The sequence below is a fragment of the Oncorhynchus mykiss genome, chromosome 17 (genome assembly GCF_013265735.2).
Source record: "Oncorhynchus mykiss isolate Arlee chromosome 17, USDA_OmykA_1.1, whole genome shotgun sequence".
Taxonomy (NCBI): domain Eukaryota; kingdom Metazoa; phylum Chordata; class Actinopteri; order Salmoniformes; family Salmonidae; genus Oncorhynchus; species Oncorhynchus mykiss.
Window position 1 is genome coordinate 54,849,773 of NC_048581.1, and position 24,159 is coordinate 54,873,931.

At 41.2% G+C, this 24,159-nt stretch overlaps 2 protein-coding genes across 30 annotated transcripts in view; one reads left to right on the plus strand and one right to left on the minus strand.

Moving 5' to 3' along the window:
• Positions 1-16,011, plus strand: part of kiaa1328 (KIAA1328 ortholog) — a 40,244-nt gene extending 24,233 nt beyond the window's left edge. For all 5 annotated transcript variants that reach the window (XM_021568890.2, XM_021568891.2, XM_036950179.1 and 2 more), the window contains one exon: positions 15,555-16,011. In XM_021568890.2, coding sequence (XP_021424565.2) covers positions 15,555-15,774 — 220 coding nt within the window. In that variant the 3' untranslated portion in view covers positions 15,775-16,011. The remainder of the gene's footprint in view (positions 1-15,554) is intronic.
• A 307-nt stretch (positions 16,012-16,318) lies between these two features.
• The window catches only part of celf4 (CUGBP, Elav-like family member 4), a 107,789-nt gene continuing 99,948 nt past the window's right edge, over positions 16,319-24,159 (minus strand). For all 25 annotated transcript variants that reach the window (XM_036950204.1, XM_036950200.1, XM_036950202.1 and 22 more), the window contains one exon: positions 16,319-22,563. The gene's annotated coding sequence lies outside the window, so the exon portion shown is untranslated. The remainder of the gene's footprint in view (positions 22,564-24,159) is intronic.

A 24,159-nucleotide genomic window follows, 5' to 3' on the forward strand; every position in this document is an offset into this window, starting at 1 on the left:
GAAATTGAGCTCCGGTGCATCCTGTTTCCATTGATCAACCTTGATGTTTGATCAACCTTGATTGGAGTCCTCCTGTGGTAATTCAATTAATTGGAAATTATTTGGAAAGGCACACACCTGTCTTTATAAGGTCCCACAGTTTACAGTGCATGTCAGAGCAAAAACCAAGCCATGAGGTTGAAGGAATTGTCCGTAGAGCTCCGAGACAGGATTGTATTGAGGCACAGATCTGGGGAAGTGTACCAAAAAAGGTCTGCAGCATTGAAGGTCCCCAAGAACGCAGTGGCCTCCATCATTCTTAAATGGAAGAAGTTTGAAACGACAAAGACTCTTCCTGGAGCTGGCACCCGGCCAAACTAAGCAATCGGGGGAGAAGGGCATTGGTCAGGGAGGTGACCAAAAACCCGATGGTCACTCTGTCAGAGATCCTCTGTGGAGATGGTTGAGCCTTCCAGAAGGACAACCATCTCTGCAGCACCACCAATCATGCCTTTATGGTAGAGTGGCCAGACAGAAGCCACTTCTCAGTAAAAGTCAGATAACAGGCACCTAAAGGACTCTCTGGTCTGATGAAACCAAGATTGAACTTTTTGGCCTGAATGCCAAGCATCACGTCTGGAGGAAACCTGGCACCATCCCTACGGTGAAGCATGGTGGTGGCAGCATCATGCTATGGGGAAGTTTTTCAGCGGCAGGGACCGGGAGACTAGTCCGACTTGAAGGAAAGATGAACGGAGCAAAGTGCATAGAGATCCTTGATGAAAACTTGCTCCAGAGTGCTCAGGACCTTCGACTGGGGAGAAGCACACAGCCAAGACCACGCAGGAGTGGCTTCGGGTCAAGTCTCTGAATGACCTTGTGTCCCAGCCAGAGCCCAGACTTGAACCCAATTGAACATCTCTAGCGAGACCTGAAAATAGCTGTGCAGTGACACCCCCCCCCCCCCCCCCCCCCCCCCCCCCCATCCAACCTGCCAGAGCTTGAGAGGATCTGCAGAGAAGGATGTGAGAAACTCCCCAAATACAGGTGTGCCAAGCTTGTAGCGTCATACCTACCCAATAACACTTGAGGCTGTATTCACTGCCAAAGGTGTTTAGAAAATTGCACTAGTAAATGTTCTGAATACTTACATAAATGTAATGTCCTTTTTTAAAATTCAAATGATGTGCAAAAATGTCTAAGTTTTTTTTGTCATGGGATAGTGTGTGTAGATTGAGGGGAAACAAAAAATGTCATATTTAGATCAAGGCTGTAACGCAAAGAAGAAGTGAAGGGGTTTGAATACTTTCCAAATGAACTGTGTGTGTGTGATGGGATGTATAGACATTTTAACGGACAGTGTGGATAGAATAAATTAAATTAATAACATAGGCTCTGTCATGAGTGTCCTGTGAGGATCACAATGGGTCAGATAAGCTTGGCAATGGCTGACAATAACTAGACCCTCTCCCACCCGCAAAGGGGGAGGAGAGAACTGCCGGGTTGGCGGCTCACACTCGGTTGTAAATTAAGCCGGAGAGGGCTCTCTCTTGCTTTTTATTATCAATTTACAGACACTTTTGCCCGCCCAATATTCTTAACGTCCACAAGTGGATAATGGAACAGTAATTATAACATGGGGAATGTGGCTAATGGTCAGTGTTGAGATGTAGAAAACAAATGTCATATTGTTTTTCATTTTGTGATGCTATTAAAAACTGTACCAAATACTGTAACTTGTAAAGGATACCCCCTTTATCTTTCAAGTTTCCATCCAATACAGATTATATGGAAAATTATGAAAGTATCATATCCTTTGCACATTAACGTCTTACGGCTAGGGCACCCATCGACAACATTCCGCTGAAAAGGCAGCGTGCGAAATTCAAAAATATTTTTTCCAAAATATGTAACTTTCACACATTAACAAGTGCAATACACCAAATGAAAGAAACTTCTTGTTAATCTACCCATCGTGTCCGATTTCAAAGAGGCTTTACAGCGAAAGCACAACATATGATTATGTTAGGTCAGAGCGGCGTCACAAAAAGCAGAAATATAGGTAAAATTAATCACTAACCTTTGATCTTCATCAGATGACACTCATAGGACATCATGTTACACAATACATGTATGTTTTGTTCCATAAAGTGCATATTTATATCCAAAAATCTAATTTTACATTGGCGTGTTACGTTCAGTAATCTTTTGCTTCCAAAACATCCGCTGATTTTGCAGAGAGCCACATCAAATTACAGAAATACTCATAATAAACATTGATAAAAGATACAAGTGTTATTCACAGATTTAAAGATATACTTCTCCTTAATGCAACCGCTGTGTCGATTAAAAAATAAAAATAAATAAATAAATTGACGGAAAAAGCAAACCATGCAATAATCCTGAGTACGGTGCTCAGACGAAAAATCAAGCCAAACAGATATCCGCCATGTTGAAGTCAGAAATAGCATTTATAAGTATTCACTAACCTTTGATGATCTTCATCAGAATGCACTCCCAGGAATCCCAGTTCCACAATAAATGTTTGATTTGTTCGAAAAGGTTCATCTTTATGTCCAAATACCTTCTTGTTGTTAGCGCGTTCAGCCCAGTAATCCAAATCCATGACGTACGAGCAGACAGTCAAAAAGTTCCATTACAGTCCGTAGAAACATGTCAAACTAAGTATAGAATCAATCTTTAGGATGATTTGAACGTAAAACTTCAATAATGTTCCAACCGGAGAATTCCTTTGTCTTCAGAAATTCAATGGAACTCAAGCTAACTCTCACGTGAACGAGCGTCACAAGCTCGTGGCACTCTGCCAGACCACTGACTCAAAGAGCCCTTATGAGCCCCCCCACCTCACAGTAGAAGCATCAAACAAGGTTCTAAAGACTGTTGACATCTAGTGGAAGCCTTAGAAAGTGCAATTTGACCCCATAGACACTGTTATCGATAGGCCAAGAGTTGAAAAACTACAAACCTCAGATTTCCCACTTCCTGGTTGGATTTTTCTCAGGTTTTCGCCTGCCATATGAGTTATTTTATACTCAGACATCATTCAAAAGTTTTTTAGAAACATCAGTGTTTTCTATCCAAATATACTAATAACATGCATATATTAGCAACTGGGACTGAGTAGCAGGCAGTTAACTCTGGGCACGCATTTCATCCAAACGTGAAAATGCTGCCCCCTATCCCAAACAGGTTTTAAGTAACCACACCCGAGGGAGGTCGGAGAGCTCCTTTTTACCAAGAGCGCATAAAGGCTTGGAAGAGGAATCAACCTTTTAGACCAGGAAATGTGAGGTGGAGCTATGTGTTTTAAATTGTTGAAACTCTGAACCTCAACACGAGGTGAAGAAATAAACTCACATCAAATTTTATTGGTCACATACACATGGTTAGCAGATGGTAATGCGAGTGTAGCGAAATGCTTGTTCGTCTAGTTACGACAGTGACTAGACTAATATCTAACATTCATGACTACCTTATAAACACAAATGTAAAGAGATGAATATGAATATGTACATACAGTGGCTTGCAAAAGTATTCATCCCCCTTGGCATTTTTCCTATTTTGTTGCCTTACAACCTGGAATTAAAATATATATTTTTTTTGGGGGGGGTTGTATCATTTGATTTACACAACATGCCTACCACTTTGAAAATGCTAAATATTTTTTATTGTGAAACAAATAAATAAGACAAAGAAATATAACTTGAGTGTGCATAACTATTCACCCCACCCCCCAAAGTCAATCCTTTGTAGGGCCACCTTTTGCAGCACTTACAGCTGCAAGTCTCTTTGGGTATATCTCCTTAAGCTTGGCACATCTAGCCACTGGGATTTTTGTCCATTCTTCAAGGCAGAACTGCTCCAGCTCCATCAAGTTTGTTAGGTTCCACTTGTGTACAGCAATCTCTATGTCATACCACAGATTCTCAATTGGCCCGTCAGAAAGTCCAGGACAGGGTCGAGACCCAGGGTCTCGAGCTTAATGACAAGTTTGGAGGGTACTATGATAAATGCTGAGCTGTAGCCAATGAACAGCATTCTTACATAGGTATTCCTCTTGTCCAGATGGGATTGTGTAGTGTGATGGCGATTGTGTCATCTGTGGACCTATTGAGGCGGTAAGTAAATTGGAGTGGGTCTAGGGTATCAGGTAGGGTGGAGGTGATATGGTCCTTGACTAGTCTCTCAAAGCACTTCATGATGACAGTGAGTGCTACGGGGCGATGGTCTTTTAGTTCAGTTACCTTTGCTTTCTTGGGAACAGCAACAGTGGTGGCCCTCTTGAAGCATGTGGGCACAGCAGACTGGGATAGGGATTGATTGAATATGTCCGTAAACACACCAGCCAGCTGGTCTGCGCATTCTCTGAGGACGCGGCTTGGGATGCCGTCTGAGCCGGCAGCCTTACGAGGGTTAACACGTTTAAATGTTTTACTCACGTTGGCAATGGTGAAGGAGAGCCCACAGTCTTTGATAGCGCTCCGTGTCAGTGGCTCTCCTCAAAGCGAGCAAAGAAGTTGTTTTAATTTGCCTGGGAGAAAGACGTCGATGTCCGCGACGAGGCTGATTTAAAACCTTTTTTTAAATCTGTGTTTTACTCTAGGCCCTGCCACATGCGTCTTGTTTGAGCCGTTGAATTGCGACTCTACTTTTGTCTCTATACTGACGTGTTGCTTATTTGATTGCATTGCGGAGGAAATGGCTACGCTGTTTGTATTCGGTCATGTTTCCAGTCTCCTTGCCATGATTGAAAGCGGTGGTTTGCGCTTTGTTTTGTGCGAATGCTGCCATCAATCCACGGTTTCTGGTTAGGGAAGGTTTTAATAGTCACAGTGGGTACAACATCACCGACGCACTTGCTAATGAACTCGCTCACTGAGCCAGCGTCAATGTTGTTGTCTGAGCTTACCCGGACATATCCCAGTCCACTTGATCGAAGCAATCTTGAAGCATGGAATCCGATTGGTCAGTTCAGCTTTGGTTAGATCTGAGCACAGGTATTTCCTGTTTTAGTTTCTGTCTATAGGCTGGAAACAACAAAATGAAGTCGTGGTCAGATTTGCCGAAGGGAGGGCGGGGGAGGGCATGTATGCATCGTGGAAGTCAGAGTAGCAATGGTCCAAAATGCTACCAGCTCATGTCGCGCATTCAATATGCTGATAGATTTTAGGAAGCCTCGTTCTCAGATTAGCTGAGAATACCCAGCTACAATAAATACGGCCTTCCTTTAGACCAGAGAGACTTAAGAGCTGCAGCTCATGTCTATTGTGGTCAAAATCCTGAATACCAACACGAGGAGGAAGGAGCGAGAAGCTCATCTCAGACAATCACTGATTAGCTGTCTTAAGTCAGATATCGAGAAAAGCGAATCTAAGTGAGACTACTACACTCCTCACCAATGGGAACTGTGGATGTGGCTAGTTATCAACAGTAGAAGACGGGGAAGGGGAGACCCCTTTCGGACAATCAGAGCCATATAGCTGGAAGGCCAACAACCTTCCGAAGGAGGGCTGTTCCCGCAGCGAAACGACGAATGAAGGCATTTCACACATAAATACATTAATGATTTCTTATTCCAAACGGGTGGTGTTTTGTGTGCAAGGTATATGCTTAACCTTTCTAGCGCAGGCATTCCGCTAGCGACCCATCTCGACAACATCTGGTGAAATTGCAGAGAGCGAAATTCAAGCTACAGAAATATAAATATTCAACATTCATGAAAATACATGTGTTATACATCAAAATAAAGCTTAACTTCTTGTTAATTCAGCCGCTCTGTCAGATTTCAAAAAGGCTTTACGGTGAAAGCACACCATGAGATTATCAGAGGACAGCGCCCCGCTTACAAAACCATAAAAACATTTTTCAACCAGGCAGGTGCGACACGAAAGTCAGAAATAGCAATATAATAAATACCTTACCTTTTGAAGATCTGTTGTTGTCACTCCAAAAGGTCCCAGTTACATCACAAATGGTCCTTTTGTTCGATTAAAGTCCTTCTTTATGGTCATAAAAACTCAGTTTAGCTGGCACGCTTCAGTCAATAATCGACCGATTTCCCTCCTTCAAAATGAATCCCAAACATTACCAATAAACTTATCCAAACAAGTCAAACAACGTTTATAATCAAACCTTAGGTACCCTAATACGTAAATAAATGATCAAATTTAAGACGTAGAATAGTATGTTCATTACCGGAGATAAATAACAAAGAACGCACTTTCCTCCACGCGCATGGAAACACTACAGACAAAATGGGAGCCACTTAGAAAAACTACAACTTCTAAATAATATTTTTAAAAAACAGCCTGAAACTCTTTCTAAAGACTGTTGACATCTAGTGGGAGCCCTAGAAACTGCAATCTGGGAGGTTTTTGCCTTATAATAAAATTGACAGCCATTGAAAACAGTGATAGGCTGAACATTCTTTTGGGGGGATGGTTTGTCCTCGGGGTTTTGCCTGTCATAATAGTTATGTTATACTCACAGACAATATTTTAACAGTTTTAGAAACTTTTGTGTTTTCTATCCAAATCTACCAATTATATGCATATCCTAGGCCTGAGTAACAGGCAGTTTACTTTGGGCACGCTTTTCATCCGTACGTCAAAATACTGCCCCCTAGCCCAAAGAGGTTACTGTGATGACAGTCCTAGAATGTATCCATGACAAGTGTCCTTTTCTCTCTCTCTCCTCCCCACCCCTCATCTATGTTGTAACAAGCAGTCATATCTTGTCAGTCCACTAGGGATCTTTTTTCTCGTTAGTGTGTGTATATTCTGTGTTGGCTAGTAAATCAATTATTAAACCAATTTGTATAGTACTGAAAAATGTGCAAGGCTGGGGTTTCTTCAGATCCAGGAAGGTTACGATCGTTCAGAATGAGTATTTGATAAGAGGTAATGATTAATACGTTGACTGTTTATCGATGTTCTTGGTAAAGACCTTTCTAGAATTTAATTTGGGAGATTAGAGAGTTACAAACAACTTCTTCCGTGGTGCCCCAAATCCTAGTGAGTTAATTGTTACATTATTAATTTAATCGGGTAACAATTAAACAGTTCAGGGATGCAAACTAGTCAAAATAGGTGACCTACGTTATCCGTGTAGATCTAATGAGAAAAGTTTAGGCGGGGTGGGGGGCTTTGGATCAACACTGGCTGTAAGCGAACGAGTGATGCTCGTTTGGAGCAATACTGGCTGAATCCAAGGCACGGTCAGTCGTTCATGTAACAACAGAATGCAGCATGTGACTGAAGATAGACGAGACAACCAATTTGCGAGGTACAGCATCAATGCACGTTCTGGAAAGACAGCGAGTGCAAAAGCAGTTTGCCAGTTACAGCAGCGCATCCCCTGAACGATAACAAAGAGGTAGGTGAGAAGCCTGACCATGGAGAAGGTGATGAAGCGTACTTCATGAGCTGGAACCAAAAAACAACTGTCATTTGGAAAGTTTGAAGTGAGGGAGAAAGTGTGGTGGAACAAGTATTGTTAACCTTAAGTATCTTGCTCGCTGGGTCTAATTCTCCATTAGCTAGCCAGAGAAATATTGAGCAACATTAGCCAACTTAATTGATCAAATAATTGTGTTTCTGGTGTGAAAATTAGCTGGCTAATAAAGGAAAACAAATAAAAAATGCTAGCTAACGTTATATCATCAGATGAGCTAATGTTAGAAACCTAATGTTAGTTTCTTACTGGACCCTGCCAATCTGTGTGAAATGTTAGTAGTTAGTTCGATAGCTAGTGAACTAGTTGTCTGTGAACTAATGTTTTCCCTCCACAGTATGTGGTAAAAGGTGAAAAATGAGGCGTTGCTTGTTAAACAAGTGAATTCGGGGATCAAGTGTAGCTTGGCCTGGCTTAAGCTGGATGCCACTATAGAGGTGAAAGGAACGCCACACACTTTCTCAATACACACAGTGGGTAAAAAGGGGTATGCCAGGTGCGCTCTCTGCCTGAAAGAGAAATTATTCCAACAAATGGTATCATACTCTGCTTGCACATTGTAGAACAGATGCCCACAGGCAGAAAGTGTCCAATGTAACAATGTGCAGTGTAGCCCAAAGATATTGCTTTTGTTGTGTTGAACTTGACAGTAACACTTGTGAGTGAGGGGGATTATACATTTTTTTTTTTTAGCTCTGTTAACCTCTTAACATCAGAATGCACTCCCAGGAATCTCAGTTCCAACATAAATGTTTGATTTGTTCGATAATGTCCATCATTTATGTCCAAATAGCCTCTTTTGTTATGGCGTTTGGTAAACAAATCCAAACGCGCGTTCAGGTTCAGCCGAACGTTTGGACGAAAAGTTCAAAAAGTTATATTACAGGTCGTAGAAACATGCCAAACTAAGTATAAATTCAATCTTTAGGATGTTTTTAACATAAATCTTCAATCATGTTCCAACTGGAGAATTCCATTGTCTGTACATAAGCAATGGAACGAGAGCTAACTCTCTCGTGACTTTGCGTCAAAGCCCAAGGCACTCTGCCAGACCACTGACTCAAACAGCGCTCATGAGCCCCTCCTTTATAGTAGAATCCTCAAACAAGTTTCTAAAGACCGTTGACATCTAATGGAAGCCTTAGGAAGTGCAACATAACCAATATCCCACTGTATCTACGATAGGGGCTGAGTTTAAAAAAAACTACAAGCCTCAGATTTCCCACTTCCTGGTTGGATTTTTCTCAGGTTGGATTTCTCTCAGGTTTTTGCCTGCCATATGAGTTCTGTTATATTCACAGACATCATGCAAACAGTTTTAGAAACTTCAGTGTTTTCTATCCAATACTATTAATAATATGCATATATTAGCATCTAGGACAGAGTAGCAGGCAGTTTACTCTGGGCACCTTATTCATCAAAGCTGCTCAATACTGCCCCCGTGTCACCAAGAAGTTAACGTTATATTTGCACACATAGCCTTGTGCCCTTGATCGATGTCTACTATAGCGGCCACTGTAATAGAGCAAAACTGCCTGTTTCATTCTATTTCTACATGTTTTTTACACGGACACAGTGTTCATCAGGAAGTGTATAGGGGATGTTGTTCCCACAGGGTCTTTTAAAACCTACCCAAACCAGAATCCATGGATAGATGGTAGCATACGCACAAAATGCACATTTCAACGGCTCCGACACAAGACATATGTGGCAGGGTCTACAGACAATCACAGACTACAATGAGGAAAACCAGCCACATCGCTGACACCGACGTCTTGCTCCCAGACAAGCTAAATACCTTCACCAGTTTTGATGATGACACAGTGCCACCGACGCGTCCTGCTCCCAGGAACTGTGTGCTCTCGTTCTCCGTGGCCGGCGTGAGTAAGACATTTTAAGTGTGTTAACCTTCGCAAGGCTGCCAGACCAGACGGCATCCCTAGCTGCGTCCTCAGAGTATGTGCTGGCCAACTGGCTGAAGTGTTTATGGAGACACTTGCTTCAAGATGTCCACCATTGTTCCTGTACCCAAGAAAGCAAAGGTAACTGAACTAAATGACTATTGCCCCGTAGCACTCACTTTTGTCATCATGAAGTGCTTTGAGAGGCTAGTTAAGGATCATATCAACTCCGCCTTACGTGATACCCTAGACCCACTTCATTTTTCTTACTGCCCCAATAGATCCATAGACGATACAAATACACTACACACTGCCCTATCCCATCCGGACAAGAGGAATACTTACATCAGAATGGTGTTCATTGACTATAGCTCAGCCTTCAACACCATAGTACCCTCCAAGGTCATTATTAAGATCTGGGCCTGAACCCCACCCTGTGCAATGGTGTCCTGGACTTCCTTACCCCTGGTGGTAAAGGTTGGAAACAACACCTCCGCTTTGCTGATCCTCAACATGGGGGCCTCACAAAGGTGCGTGTTCAGCCCCCTCCTGTACTCCCTGTTCACCCATGACTGTGTGCCACGCACGCCTCCAACGCAATCAAGTTTGCAGACGACACAACCATAGTAGGCCTGTTTACCAACACTCACAAGACAGCCTACGGAGAGGGGGTGAGGGCCCTGGCAAAGTGCTGCTAGGAAAATAACCTCTCCCTCAACGTCCACAAAACGAAGGAGCTGATCGTGGACTTTGGGAAATGGCAGAGGGAGCACGCCCCTATCCACATCGACGGGGCCACAGAAGAGAAGGTGGAAAGCTTCTAGTTCCTCGGCGTACACTTCACTGACGATCTGAAATGGTCCACCCACACAGACAGTGTGGTGAAGGTGCAACAGCGCCTCTTCAACCTCAGGAGGCAGACAAAAAGTTGGTTTCGGCCATAAGACCCTCCAGAAACTTTTACAGATGCACAATTGAGAGCATCCTGTTCGGCTGTATCACCGCATGGTATGTGAATTGCACCGACTGCAACCGCAGGGCTCTCCAGAGGGTGGTACAGTCTGCCCAGCGAATCACTGGGGGCGCACTACCTGCCCTCCAGGACACCTTTAGCACCCAATGTCACAGGAAGGCCAAAAAGATCATTTAAAGATATCAACCACCTGAGCCACGGGCTGTTCACCCCTGCTATCATCCAGAAGGCGAGGTCAGTACAGGTGCATCAAAGCTGGGCCCGAGAGACTGAAAAACAGCTTCTATCTCAAGGCTATCAGAATCTAGGCTATAATCTAGGCTATTTCTGAATCACTCTTGTAATGTCGTCAGTAGGCTACAGTAACCTATGCTTCAGAGGGGAGGGGCAGGTAGCCTACATACATGCACACCCACCTGGCAAAGATTTCCAGCTGGCAGGCAGAAGCCGGAATACGTTTCTGTGTGACAGTGAGGGCTTTGCATAGGCGTTTTGTTGCAATTTTATTTTTTTTGTGGGACTGGGAAAAAATGCCCAAAACGTAATTAACCAGTTCGTTCCCGCGCTTTTAAAATAATGGTTCTGTTCTGGGTCAGCATAGATCACTTTAGTTTCTGATTCAGGTTATCGATTGTTCCCTGAACCGGTTCCAACCCCTGATTGTAACATACAGTGGTGAGAATTCTATTGAGCCCAGGCTTTTGCCATAGATGGTAGAGTTCTTGTATCTGGACCACACAAGTTATAGATTGCATTCTGCTAAGGCACTTAGCACATTGGTGACCGTTTTGATGCACCTATGGGGGGGCACACAAAATGCTCTTAGAGAGAAGGGGAAATACTGAAGCATGCATTGATAACAGTTCTAGTTTAGAGGCCCAAGCGTTTGTCGTAGATGGTACTGCTCTCTTTTCTGGACTGTAAGATTGTGCCCTCCATGGCACTTGATGTACATTGATTGGTAGGCTACACTATATTTAGATACTTCCAATACGGCCTGAGACACCTATTAGCTATTTGTCGCCGTTCTCAGATTGTTAAACACTATTTGTGGTGATCTTGTTTAAATGTATTTGCACGAAACATGCATTATGGAAAATATCTCACACTGTCATAGTTAGTAGAATAATGAATGGATTGGCAAGATTTTGCCACTGTCAACTTTTAGAAAGTTAGTAGGAAAGTTAATAATCTAAACCACCAAAATATACTCGCATTCACTGAACTTTTAGTGTTTAAAACTCAAACATTTATTTCCCAACTGCTTTTTCTCTAATCTTACAGGCTCTTTATCATTCTCCATACTTTATATTCCAACACATCCAACATGATGCATATTAACCAACTCAGTGGCCCTGTGGTTAGTGTCCGCCCCCGAGATTGGAAGGTTGTGAGTTCCATCCCTGGCCAAGTCATATCAAAGACTGTAAAAATGAGACCTGGTGCATCTCCGCTTGGCACTTAACATTCAGGAGCTAGATTGGGGGTAAGGCCCTCCGGTCTGTCCTGTCTCCGGGATGTACTTGTACATCAAGCTGTACACCATGGTATTGGGCAGCTCCATATGGCAAACTCTGGTTATCTTATTGCAGAGCGCACTCACTGTACAACTGTTTTTAGAGAAGATTGTATTGCAAGGTTTGCCGTATGTGTTGGCTAATATGTATATGCAGCTGTCATACACATCTGACACACATGACACACTCTACATGCTTTTATTTGGGTTTCTATGCAAATTATATGATTGAATGTTTCTTTAAACCTGCTGCTAGTTACTTGAAATGAGAGATCCATGCCAAAACATGATTAAAAATTTAAATTTGAGAGAGTGCGAATGAAACACTAGCTTCTTGAGCAGGCACATTGATGTTTACATTATTAGCTGGTTATGCTAGTCAACTGTGACGTTGGCTAGCTTTCAATACATTGGCTAAATGGTCAGGCGATTTACCTCTTCATATGATAGACTATTCGTAGTGCACTCACAGATATTTATCTTATTTCAGTCTTTCAGAGCTAGCGTTAGTTCCTCTTAATAAACTGACAGCGGATCTGAGGCTGTGTTTACATCATAGAAGCATACAGTGTTGAATAACTAATTTTTCAGAAAAGATTTGCAAGAATTTAAGCTGCCACCAGATTTTACAATAATCTGAAGAATTTTTCATTGCCGTATACAGAAAATCAGCTCCTCGATGTAGATCGATCAACTTGACTGTTTTCGGCGTCGGCCCACCACCTATAATGACTGAACTTAGAAGGGCCCTAATGAAATGCTTTCAGAGGTTTGCTCTTAACAGCGACAAACGTGATCATTGTGATCAATTTGTCTTATTATTATGAGCTTCTAGCATGTTAACGTTTCAGTCAGACGATGTAACGTTATACTCTCAACATTAGATTTTTTTTTATATAAAGTTTGAACTTTTAACTGACCTAAGCCAGTCACCGTCTCCAAAAGACACCCAAGATTGTCTTACACTTTTTAGACTCTGCTCAAAAACCCACAGATGTCTTTCTTGGATAATTTATTGAAACAAACTAAATGGGAACAGCATTCAGTTTTGGCCTCCTAAACCACTCTCCAACCAGCATAGTAGCCAAGAGTTGATTTTGTAGTCAATATTCACTGGATTTAGGAGTCCCCTTTGTTCAGAAGCAGAAGGTCGTTTGGACAAGCTTATAGTAGCCAAGAGTTACCTCAAAACCCTGGTCAGAACTTCTTCTTTAATGAGGAAATGTGGAGTAAAAACACCCTCTCCTCTCTTTTCCCTTCCAACAGACAGACCGTAATCAGCCCCTCTTGCCTGCTCTGCTCTCACCTGCCCTTTAATCCAGACAATGCCAAACCCCAGCGACGCAGGGCTGCTTAGGCTAACAAGCACCGGCGAATGCTAGCTTATGTATGGACAGAAATATTTTATCGTAGTCTGCTGTCCGAGATCAGCTTCCTGCATTATTCAGACACCCAATCTGATTTTGTGTGTGTGGAGGGAATCAAAGAAGCATGTCATTTTAAGGGTTTTTGTTTTGCGGGGAGGTTGGCAAGTGTCGTCCTGGCCCTTTGTAGACTGTTTGCAGATGTTATGAGAGTGAGGGGTAAGCCCTACCATACCCATACATCCCCCTTAATGTATGCCTGCCACCAACCACGGCAACTCAGGAATTCCACACTAACATTGGATGAGTGCCACGGTATAGCAAAATCTGACACAAACTGTACTGTGGTCCTTACCCTAATGGTAAACCACCTCTTTTCATTCAGCAGCAAACCCCAACAACTATTAACATTTAACCAATTTAATCTTAGTTGAAAATTGCAAAATAGGGCCGGGTTAAACATGAAACGAGAAGTTAATCCCTGGCCTCCTGCGCTAGTTAGTAATGAGAGTTCCATTGCATCCTCCTGCCTCCCTCTTTCCCTCCCCCTCCTCACCTTGCCCGCCTGCTATTGATTGGCTGGGAATTGACATGTGCGATGTACACGCCTGCCATTTTATAGGATTTTTATAATGCTGTTTGGACTGCAAATGAAAGTGGGCGCTAGGGCGAGACGGACATCTTTAATGAGAGAAGAGCGGAACAACCTGAGGAAGTTGTGAGAAAGGGGAGGGAGCAAAGAGTGGATAGACTAACTGCAGATCTTGGAGAGTAGAACCCAGGAATGTATAGGCTCGATATGTCTGGAGAATGTAGTGACGAGTCTGATATGGAGGAATGTATGAAATGTATTCATTTATTTCTGTGTGACTTATCTGTGTGAGCATGTAGTCAAGCAGATTCATAAAGAGCCCCCTTGAGAGATATTAATACCTGCAGGCCATTTGCAACTGAACCTTGCGTAAAACAACGAAGGCCTTTGGTATACATGGCCCCTCCAAACCATTAGCATTCTCCCCACCCGGCCTGTTCTCTATCCATCTCCCTCTCTCACTTCCCCCTCACAACCTTTGAATTCCCCCTTTCCCAAACTGTACCCCCACCCCATCACCCCCTGTACCTTGTTATAGATTGTGACCGCCGGTAAGTGATGCATTATTCATTACGGAAATGTCGTCCGTTGATGGATGGCTGTTTGAGAGGCCTGTCCGTTAAATAAATCCACAAATGAAAATGCAAATTCTCACATTTCAAGAGGGAGCCCTGCCAAAGTTTCACCCTGACACTCCCTCCCTGCACTCTGTATTTCTCTCACTCACTCTCACACATTCTCTCACACACTGTCACTCTTCTCCCCACTAACTGCTATTGACAGTCAAAAGGAGACCAAATGAAGAAGACGGATTTACTTAAGCTTCAATCTTGTTTTTCCCCCCAGCGGGTGTTATCCCCTATAGGTGTCCCCTTTTTTTGTTTTCCCACACACACACTTTTGTACAGATTAATTCAAAGTCCATAGATTTTAAGAAATGGATGGAAAACTACAATGATCGTTCTTTCTTAAGCAGCATCGATTTGCATCTGCGCGCTTCCAAGGTTTTGAGAGCCAATGGTTGGCTTACGGCTCTCGTTGGCATGTGCGTGGGTGGTCAGCGATGCTGGCTGCTGATACCCGAGTCTTTTTCTGTTTAACAAAATATTTATAGTGATACAGTTTCTGTGTTTTAACTTTGTTGCTTTAAAACGATCAGCGAATAATGTTAGAAACATCGATGGAGCGTGCTTTAAGAATTTATGTTTTGTATCTGGAATGCACTCGTCCAACTGTGTGTACACACTGAATAATTTATCAAGCAGCCAGACTGAAGGATTGAATCTCTATTAGCTTAATCTCTCGCTTTGGTTTATTTATTTCTTCCCTCATTCTTATTCTGGAAGAGAAGGCCCCTGTGCGCTCTCGATCTCTTTCTGTAGCACCTGTAACATCTCATGCCCTTCTGCTTGTCCACCCCAGGGCTTTATACATTTTACACTGGTTGTGTTACGCTTCAATGGACACTACAGAACAAAAACATTGACTTAACAATTCATCCGTACATGGATATCCTTTCATATCTTCTGTTGAACAAATACGAGGTGCACTACAAGCTTTGAGCCACAGTTATGCTTTGGCCTCGTGCCTTGTCTAGTTCCTGTTAAGCAATAGGATGGCACGAGTGCTGGAGAGATTCAAGAAAGGACAATATTACATAGGTAATATTGCGATTATGTTAGCAAGTAGACGTATCGTGCAGTTATCAAATGGGTTTTCATTCATTGACTCCTCTTCATCTGTGTTTTTGCTCTAGGCTGGACTCCTCATTGATTGAGTTGTTGGAGGTCTTCAGTCCCATCTCTCTGCCCGAGCGAAACAGCCCCTCCGCCTATCGAGGCAACCCTACCCGATGCCAGCCCCCCCTCAGTGTCCCCAAACCAGCCCGCCAAGCTCTCCTCTCCTCCCCTTATCGGACCCCCCAACAGGACCTGGAGGAGAGCCAGATACTGGAAGAGATTTTCTTCATCTGCTGATTCGGGGGTCCGGGGGTAGTTACCCTGAGGGGCAAAAAATTACAATTCTTAATGGTTTACTTGATATTTCCCATTGGCTCCTAAATTGAGGTCAGTGCCTTCTGTTTGTTTTGGTTTGAAATTTCCAAATAAGACAATCATGATTTAGGTAATTGTATGATTGTATTTTTATAATGCAATTGTTTTTATATTGATTGTTTTTTATATTAAATGTAAATAAATGTAAAGAATTTTGTGTAGTGGTCTCCACATTTTGTGACATGGTCACCGACAATGTAACTAAATGCACTTTAATTCTTCTCATATGTGGATTTCTTATTACTTCAATGTAAATGGTACAATTCTTGTGAATCTTCTTAGTTCGTGACCACCTTGGTCACATTATCTCAGAACTGAAGGATTACAAGAACTGGGTCATATTCATTAGGGCAAATTATTTTTAATATGAAATGCAATACATTTTCTAACGTTTGCTGCCTAATGGATATGACGCTGGTCGAGGCGCTGTTAGAATATGCAGTAAGTTTGAGTCACAACACGGGTGTATTCTAGACTGTGCTTTATTATTGGGCTAAGCTGAGACGCATCATTCATTAAAATTACAAAATAGTCCAGGGATCAGAGAATGGTGCAGTCTGGAGAGATGAGGGCGGGAGCCTAAAGCGCACTAACCAATGAGAAGCCTACCTCATCAGACAAGGTAAAGCGCTACACGCAACATTCAATTCCCCATCCCCTTCGTGTGCTGAAGTCTTCAGAATACTTTTGAATCCATTGAAGAAGTAAAATGTAGGAATAAACCCATGATAACAGCATTGAAGGTAGACCACATGATCGGAAATTGAGTAACTGAATATTTGATGTAATAGTGCAGTTTTTGATAGGTATTTTACCCTTGAAAGAACTGAACACTTGTACAACATCAGAGCTCTATAGGATGTTACAAAAAACAGATATGATAATTGAGACAAAAGAAACAACATTTCTCTGATTAATACAGAACTCTTAACACTTCAGAATAAGGGACACATTGTATGTGGGATTTCCAAGCAGTAATTATCACTAATCAGCTACTTATGGTTTCAAGTCCTACATTAGCAGCAATGTTTAGCAAGAGAGGAAATTCCTCTCATGAATAGACATATTTTAGCAACCTTGTCCTAAGGAGAAGTGGTAAATATTAACCTAATGTTTATCCCATGTTTCCAAGAGCTTAGATGGTCAACAACAGAGTAGTTATGAAACAGAATGACAAAACAACGAAGGTGCATTCAAATTGTTGAACACAATCACAGCTAACAAGGTTTTTATTTTATTCTGGAAAGGTTTCATTTGTATTTTAATTTTGAAACATGAAATTACCATGTCATTGTCATTGCAACCTATACGCTGCCACATTTAGCTGAATTTGAAATTTGTATGTAGAAGTTCACAAAAAATACTGCAATTTGAATGCACTTTGTAGCTTTAATCATCTAGATAGATTGAACAGTTGAGGTGCATTTCAATATTAAGAGCGGGGAGGTGAAATGTAAAACAGTTCAGAAAACAGCAGCATAACACTTTAAAAGAACAGTAGAGCTCTGATATTGAATAAAACAATCACAAATGGAAAAAATAACAACAGATAAACCTCTGCGAAAACGTAACAAAACAAACTTGGCAAATATGAGCATAATCTCCATTTCTCAAAGAACTGTTGCAAGTTGTGATCCTGTAGACAATAAGTGGTCAACAATGTACCACAATGTAGGCCTATACATGAATATAAAAAACTATTTGGTCACATACCAACTCATAGAAAAATAATGCCATGAAATCATGCATATCATTTGTAAACAGAAGAAATAAATAAATAAATACATAAATAAATGAAAGAAAGAAATCCCAAAACACTTGTATAAAAAGGCCAATGCATGTCTATGCTCTAATTGAGTTCAATGCTCTCCCTGACTGTTTTCTGGTTAAATGCCTAGGTCAGGTCATACAGTTGTACCATATTCCTATGGACTCTTTTTTTTATTTTTTATTTTTTAAAACCTGGTTTCATTGATTATTATATGTTTTCGTTCATCTTTTTGAAGTAATTAAAGTTTCGTTTTTATTCAGTCCTTGTAGATAGAAGTAAAAGTCCTATAAAATATGCAAACCTATGTACAGAGGAAAACAGAGCAACAAAAACATTTACAGTATATTCATTGGTTTATGTATATATTTATATATATTTATATTCAAACTTCTGCTCTGTTTCTCATTGTTTTTGAACTACTATGTTTTTTTCTCAATTTATATGTAAACAGTTGCAGCTGAAAGTTATAGCATGTGAAATAGATGCTCAATTCCAGTCATTCCTCTCCCTCTGCCTTCATTCACTCAATTGGAAAGCATTGGGAAAGGTGTAAGAAATTCACTAATACCTCTATAGCCTATTTGAAAGGCTAAGGGAGTTTCCACCATATTGCTGACACCAATCCAGTACTCTCAGGCCTTGGAATGCGGGTTAAAGTAGGCAGAGAGAGGGGCGCAAGCAGGGAAATAAACCTAAACACAGAACAAAATGGAGAGTGAGGGATGAATTTCATTGGGAAAGTGTGACTGAGAGTGTGAGCTGAGTGAAAGGTGGCATTGGGAGAAGTTAAGGGGACTTTGAGCAGTTCTGAACCAGTTCCAACCGCCATTTTTGTATACAGAGAGCCTTGTGGATGGCGCAACATCAAATGCTGTGCACTCCGTGAAAGCTCTGGTTGTCCCGCTTCACATACTGCTCTCTGCTCTCATCTGAGATGCAGTATGTAAAATCTGACACCTGATTTGCATAGGGAGTGACACGTCACATTTTCTGGCCTATCCAGACAAAGGATCGATTTCCTCTGGCTGTGAAACTCGCAGCTCCACTTACAATATGGTATATGAAACAGGGGAGCCTCGCGATTTACAGCAAAAGCATAATCATCTCACTGTGGTATTCTCAGATTTAAGAGCTCTCAACATGAACAAATACAAAATTATTTTGTAGAATTGAAACAAGACCACTTTGTCTTGGTCACAGCACGTTGTGCGTCTTTGTGCTTAAAGCTGAAGTTGTAACGAGTTAACAGGCATTTCAATGGAGTCTCTGAGTCGTTCAGAGGACACTGGGCAGAAAATTGTTGTCAGTTATTTGAAATGGTGCCAGTTTTGTAGTCACTAAGTATGATCAGCTATAAGACAGGTGAATTATTATATTACGTTGCTTATTATTTGATTGCTACCATATTTAGAAAGCATGGCATGCCCTATTCTACCACTTTTATTGAATAGGACACATATCCTGTATGATTTTTTATATTTCTATCATATTTGTACTGTGTACTTGAGCTTGTGTCCTCGAGTGACAACAACTCAGCAATTTAAAACTACTTTTACCCGGAAAGGTGATATTTTGATCTTTCTTTCAGAATAAGCATTACTATGTATTGTTCATGGCCTTCTCTTGATAAATAATTACTTTTGGGTATGTCTATTTAGGCAGAAATCTAGATTTTTACATTACATTTAACTGGTTTGGGGAGACACATTGACGTGACTTAGAAGCCGAATCCGAACTTACGCATAACTTTGAATTTCAAGTAAATCATAAATTGGTTGATGTCAATGGGAAATTTGTGCAACAAGAAACCGATCTCAAGATAGGGTGGACCTTTGATAAATAATGGGGAGAGTCATTTCAGAACTTTACTTGACAAACCCAGAGAAAGAAGGGGGTGTAAAGGAGTGTTAATGACATCTTTAGGCCTGTTTGCATTGCGGTAGACTGGGTGAGACACAGACCTTGTAGCAAGGATGCAATTGAGGCTAAATCCAGGTAAACACAGTTTTGATATGATGCATAGCACATAGAAATAGATTGAATAGAATGGTCTCGGAACCTCTAACCCTAGCAATTTGACTGGTAAACTCATGGGTACATTCGCAATGGCTGGCTGGTATTGGGATGCAATCATTTCCATAGTAATGTAGAATGTTAATTCAAATGATGTTAACTTATGTGGCTCATGCAATGGAATGTATTTCAGTTGAGTTAAATCAACAAATCACACATATAATAGCACATATTTTACTTCCGGCTTTGCTCCTACGTCTAAAATATACAGGTTAAGACCACGATGTCACAAATCTGGGACCAGCGCTGTTGCTAACTACCAGTGCCATTGCTAACTGGTATAGCTGGTCCCATTGTTGCAAAGAGTTATGGTTTTTTAGAATCCCATAGAGGTTAACGTTTGTCATCTTCAACCTAGCTTTGCACCTATGGGTATACTCGCCATAGCCACCAGTCCACCCATTATGCCAATATTGACTTGAATGGGGATGTATGTTCTAGTCATTCTATTTATATAGCATAGCAGTTATGCACCTAGTTCGCTAAATTAGCACTGTTAGCATTGACGTTGGGAACAGCCTGGCGGTCTCGACCGGTGTTCAGTGTTTACCCACCTTTTATTTAACATTACATCCCTGTCTGTTAGTAAAGGTTGGACGCAGGCACTAGGGGAATGGTCTGGGGAACAGTTAGAGAGAGCTCCATACAACAATAGCTGAATTGGCGCTGGCTGTATACATTACAAAACACTTCTTGGTTCCTTTGTGTTTAGTAGACAAACCACTTCCTAGGTCTGCAATGTGTTAACATGAAATTTCACCTACAAGTTATGTGAAATACGCAATGTCAGACCAAACCCAGTGGAACCAAGCCTCAAGGGTTCTTATACTTGCACAGCATTACCAAGTGCTCCCTTTAGTTCGTACCTGTACTAGCAGAATATATAATACCCACTTTGATTTAAAATGTAATGACAAATACACATCAAAATGAGTCTGTGACTGTCAGAGTACTTGATGCTAATTTCCATGTGTGAGAGGACCGCGATGAATCATCTGAACGATTCGTTAGCTTTGACATGCTTTACTGCTAAAGCTCTATGGAGATGTGAAACGACATGATGGAATGCGACTGCAGTTTTGACATCATCGTAGCGCGTTGGCTGCTTGCAGTAATGTTTTGAAAGCACAGTGCTTGATGGCAGATTCTGCAGGTGACAAGGCACACCTTGTGTTGACAGCCCATACGCTACATGCACTTACTTACTGAATGCAATTAAGAGAGAGAAAAGGTCACGGTATTCATCCATTTTGGTTCAAATGTCAGAGAGTGTTGTTTTTACGTGTTAAGTTTGTGTAGAGTGTACTTTGAAGCTGAAAAGTTATGTTTGGAATCAAGTCAAAGATCTTTGTCCTACCTCTAAAATTAATTTAGCCTGATTCTCTTTAAGCCTGCTACTGAGAAGTGGCTTTTTTTTTGCATTTTTTAAATGGTATGTACATGTACATACAGTGTATGTGAATCTTCACACATATATTCAGGAATATGTGTGTATCAGCATATATAGTTTATTAGAGAGAGGAATGCCTGCAGTTCTGGGAGCTGCCAGATTTGCGCCTCTTCCCAAGCAGAGCAGTTTTTCAAACTCCAGCTAAAATCTACAAAAAAATGACAGCTCATCATAGTCGATAGCTGTTCTATATACAGACACACATAAAATATGTGCATATACTGTAAATACATATATTGGTTTGATTAATATCTATTTATCCATATATACTGTATATATGTATATATATGAATACATTAGCTTGAATGCGTGTTATACATATACATATATATGTACTGCAAATATAAACAAGTTCATGTATTTCAAACATTTTTGATGTTCTTTTAACTATGAGGTTAGGATGTCAAGTTAGAAAAGGTAAGGCTGCAGTATGGAACAACCCTTCCCATGCACACTCCATCCCATCCCCCAAGAGAAAATGAGAAGAGGGGAAAAAAATAAACATTTTGAATAGTTAATTGTAAACTAGCGAAGTGAGTGACCCCATTGGTCATCTGAAATAGTGTTGCCTGTATTCAAAAAGCATAACAGCAATATATATGTATATATACATATATTGTGTATATATATTCTAAATGTACACATCTTTTAAATGCAACTCTTTAATCGATTAACAAAGATTAAAAGAGAAGCAGTGGTCCGAGTATATTAATAGAGCTACAAGTCCTCAGCAATAAAAATGTTTGGTCTTTTGGTCCCTAAAACAACTAAGGAATGACAGGTAAGACTCCCTGGAGACCGTTGCTATGGCTCTCCTTGGCAACGGTATCCCCTGGAAACCGACAGGCACTCCAAGCTAAAGATGGCCATCCCGAATCAAAGTGAGTTTGGGTCATGAAATATCGCATTCCCTACAAAGTTCTCTCCTCCTAGTCCTGTAAAAGTGTTCTTTAAAAAGTTATTTCCCCATACCCAACAACTTTACATAGATATCTCCTATGGCATTCCCCCATAAAGTATTTTTTCAAAGTTTGTTTAGTTCTTGGAACTCTTGGCATCCATACTTCCTCCATCTCTGTTCCGTGTGTTTTTTTTTTTTTTTTCTTCTTCTTCTTTTATAATACTTCCCTTGTGGTCCTGTAAGGTAGCTGTCATTCAGGCAGGTTTAGGGAGAGAGAAAGAGAGGAGGGGAGGCGATAAAGAGAGTAAGCGTCCTGGAGCTACCCAGGCTTGCATGAGTTCTCTCTGAGGTCCAAAAGGTACATCCAACAGAGGTGTCCATTACTTGGTCATTTAATTTGTTCATGTTCAGCCCAGTATATGATCCAGTTTCATACCAGCCTCAAATAATTCCTGTGGTCTTTCAGTTCAATGACGTTGTTCATTTAATCAACATGTGTTCCAGCTCAATAAAAACCTGGAAAGTAAGAATATGGTCCTTTATTCATTGCTAACAATAAAATCACATTGATCTATTTGCCCTAGCAAAACATATTTTTACATAGTCAAATACAATATATTCTTATTTGTGTGTGTGTATATACAGTGCCTTGCGAAAGTATTCGTCCCCCTTGAACTTTGCGACCTTTTGCCACATTTCAGGCTTCAAACATAAAGATATAAAACTGTATTTTTTTGTGAAGAATCAACAAGTGGGACACAATCATGAAGTGGAACGACATTTATTGGATATTTCAAACTTTTTTAACAAATCAAAAACTGAAAAATTGGGCGTGCAAAATTATTCAGCCCCTTTACTTTCAGTGCAGCAAACTCTCTCCAGAAGTTCAGTGAGGATCTCTGAATGATCCAATGTTGACCTAAATGACTAATGATGATAAATACAATCCACCTGTGTGTAATCAAGTCTCCGTATAAATGCACCTGCACTGTGATAGTCTCAGAGGTCCGTTAAAAGCGCAGAGAGCATCATGAAGAACAAGGAACAAACCAGGCAGGTCCGAGATACTGTTGTGAAGAAGTTTAAAGCTGGATTTGGATACAAAAAGATTTCCCAAGCTTTAAACATCCCAAGGAGCACTGTGCAAGCGATAATATTGAAATGGAAGGAGTATCAGACCACTGCAAATCTACCAAGACCTGGCCATCCCTCTAAACTTTCAGCTCATACAAGGAGAAGACTGATCAGAGATGCAGCCAAGAGGCCCATGATCACTCTGGATGAACTGCAGAGATCTACAGCTGAGGTGGGAGACTCTGTCCATAGGACAACAATCAGTCGTATATTGCACAAATCTGGCCTTTAGGGAAGAGTGGCAAGAAGAAAGCCATTTCTTAAAGATATCCATAAAAAGTGTCGTTTAAAGTTTGACACAAGCCACCTGGGAGACACACCAAACATGTGGAAGAAGGTGCTCTGGTCAGATGAAACCAAAATTGAACTTTTTGGCAACAATGCAAAACGTTATGTTTGGCGTAAAAGCAACACAGCTCATCACCCTGAACACACCATCCCCACTGTCAAACATGGTGGTGACAGCATCATGGTTTGGGCCTGCTTTTCTTCAGCAGGGACAGGGAAGATGGTTAAAATTGATGGGAATCTGGATGGAGCCAAATACAGGACCATTCTGGAAGAAAACCTGATGGAGTCTGCAAAAGACCTGAGACTGGGACGGAGATTTGTCTTCCAACAAGACAATGATCCAAAACATAAAGCAAAATCTACAATGGAATGGTTCAAAAATAAACATATCCAGGTGTTAGAATGGCCAAGTCAAAGTCCAGACCTGAATCCAATCGAGAATCTGTGGAAAGAACTGAAAACTGCTGTTCACAAATGCTCTCCATCCAACCTCACTGAGCTCGAGCTGTTTTGCAAGGAGGAATGGGAAAAAATGTCAGTCTCTCGATGTGCAAAACTGATAGAGACATACCCCAAGCGACTTACAGCTGTAATCGCAGCAAAAGGTGGCACTACAAAGTATTAACTTAAGGGGGCTGAATAATTTTGCACGCCCATTTTTTCAGTTTTTGATTTGTTAAAAAAGTT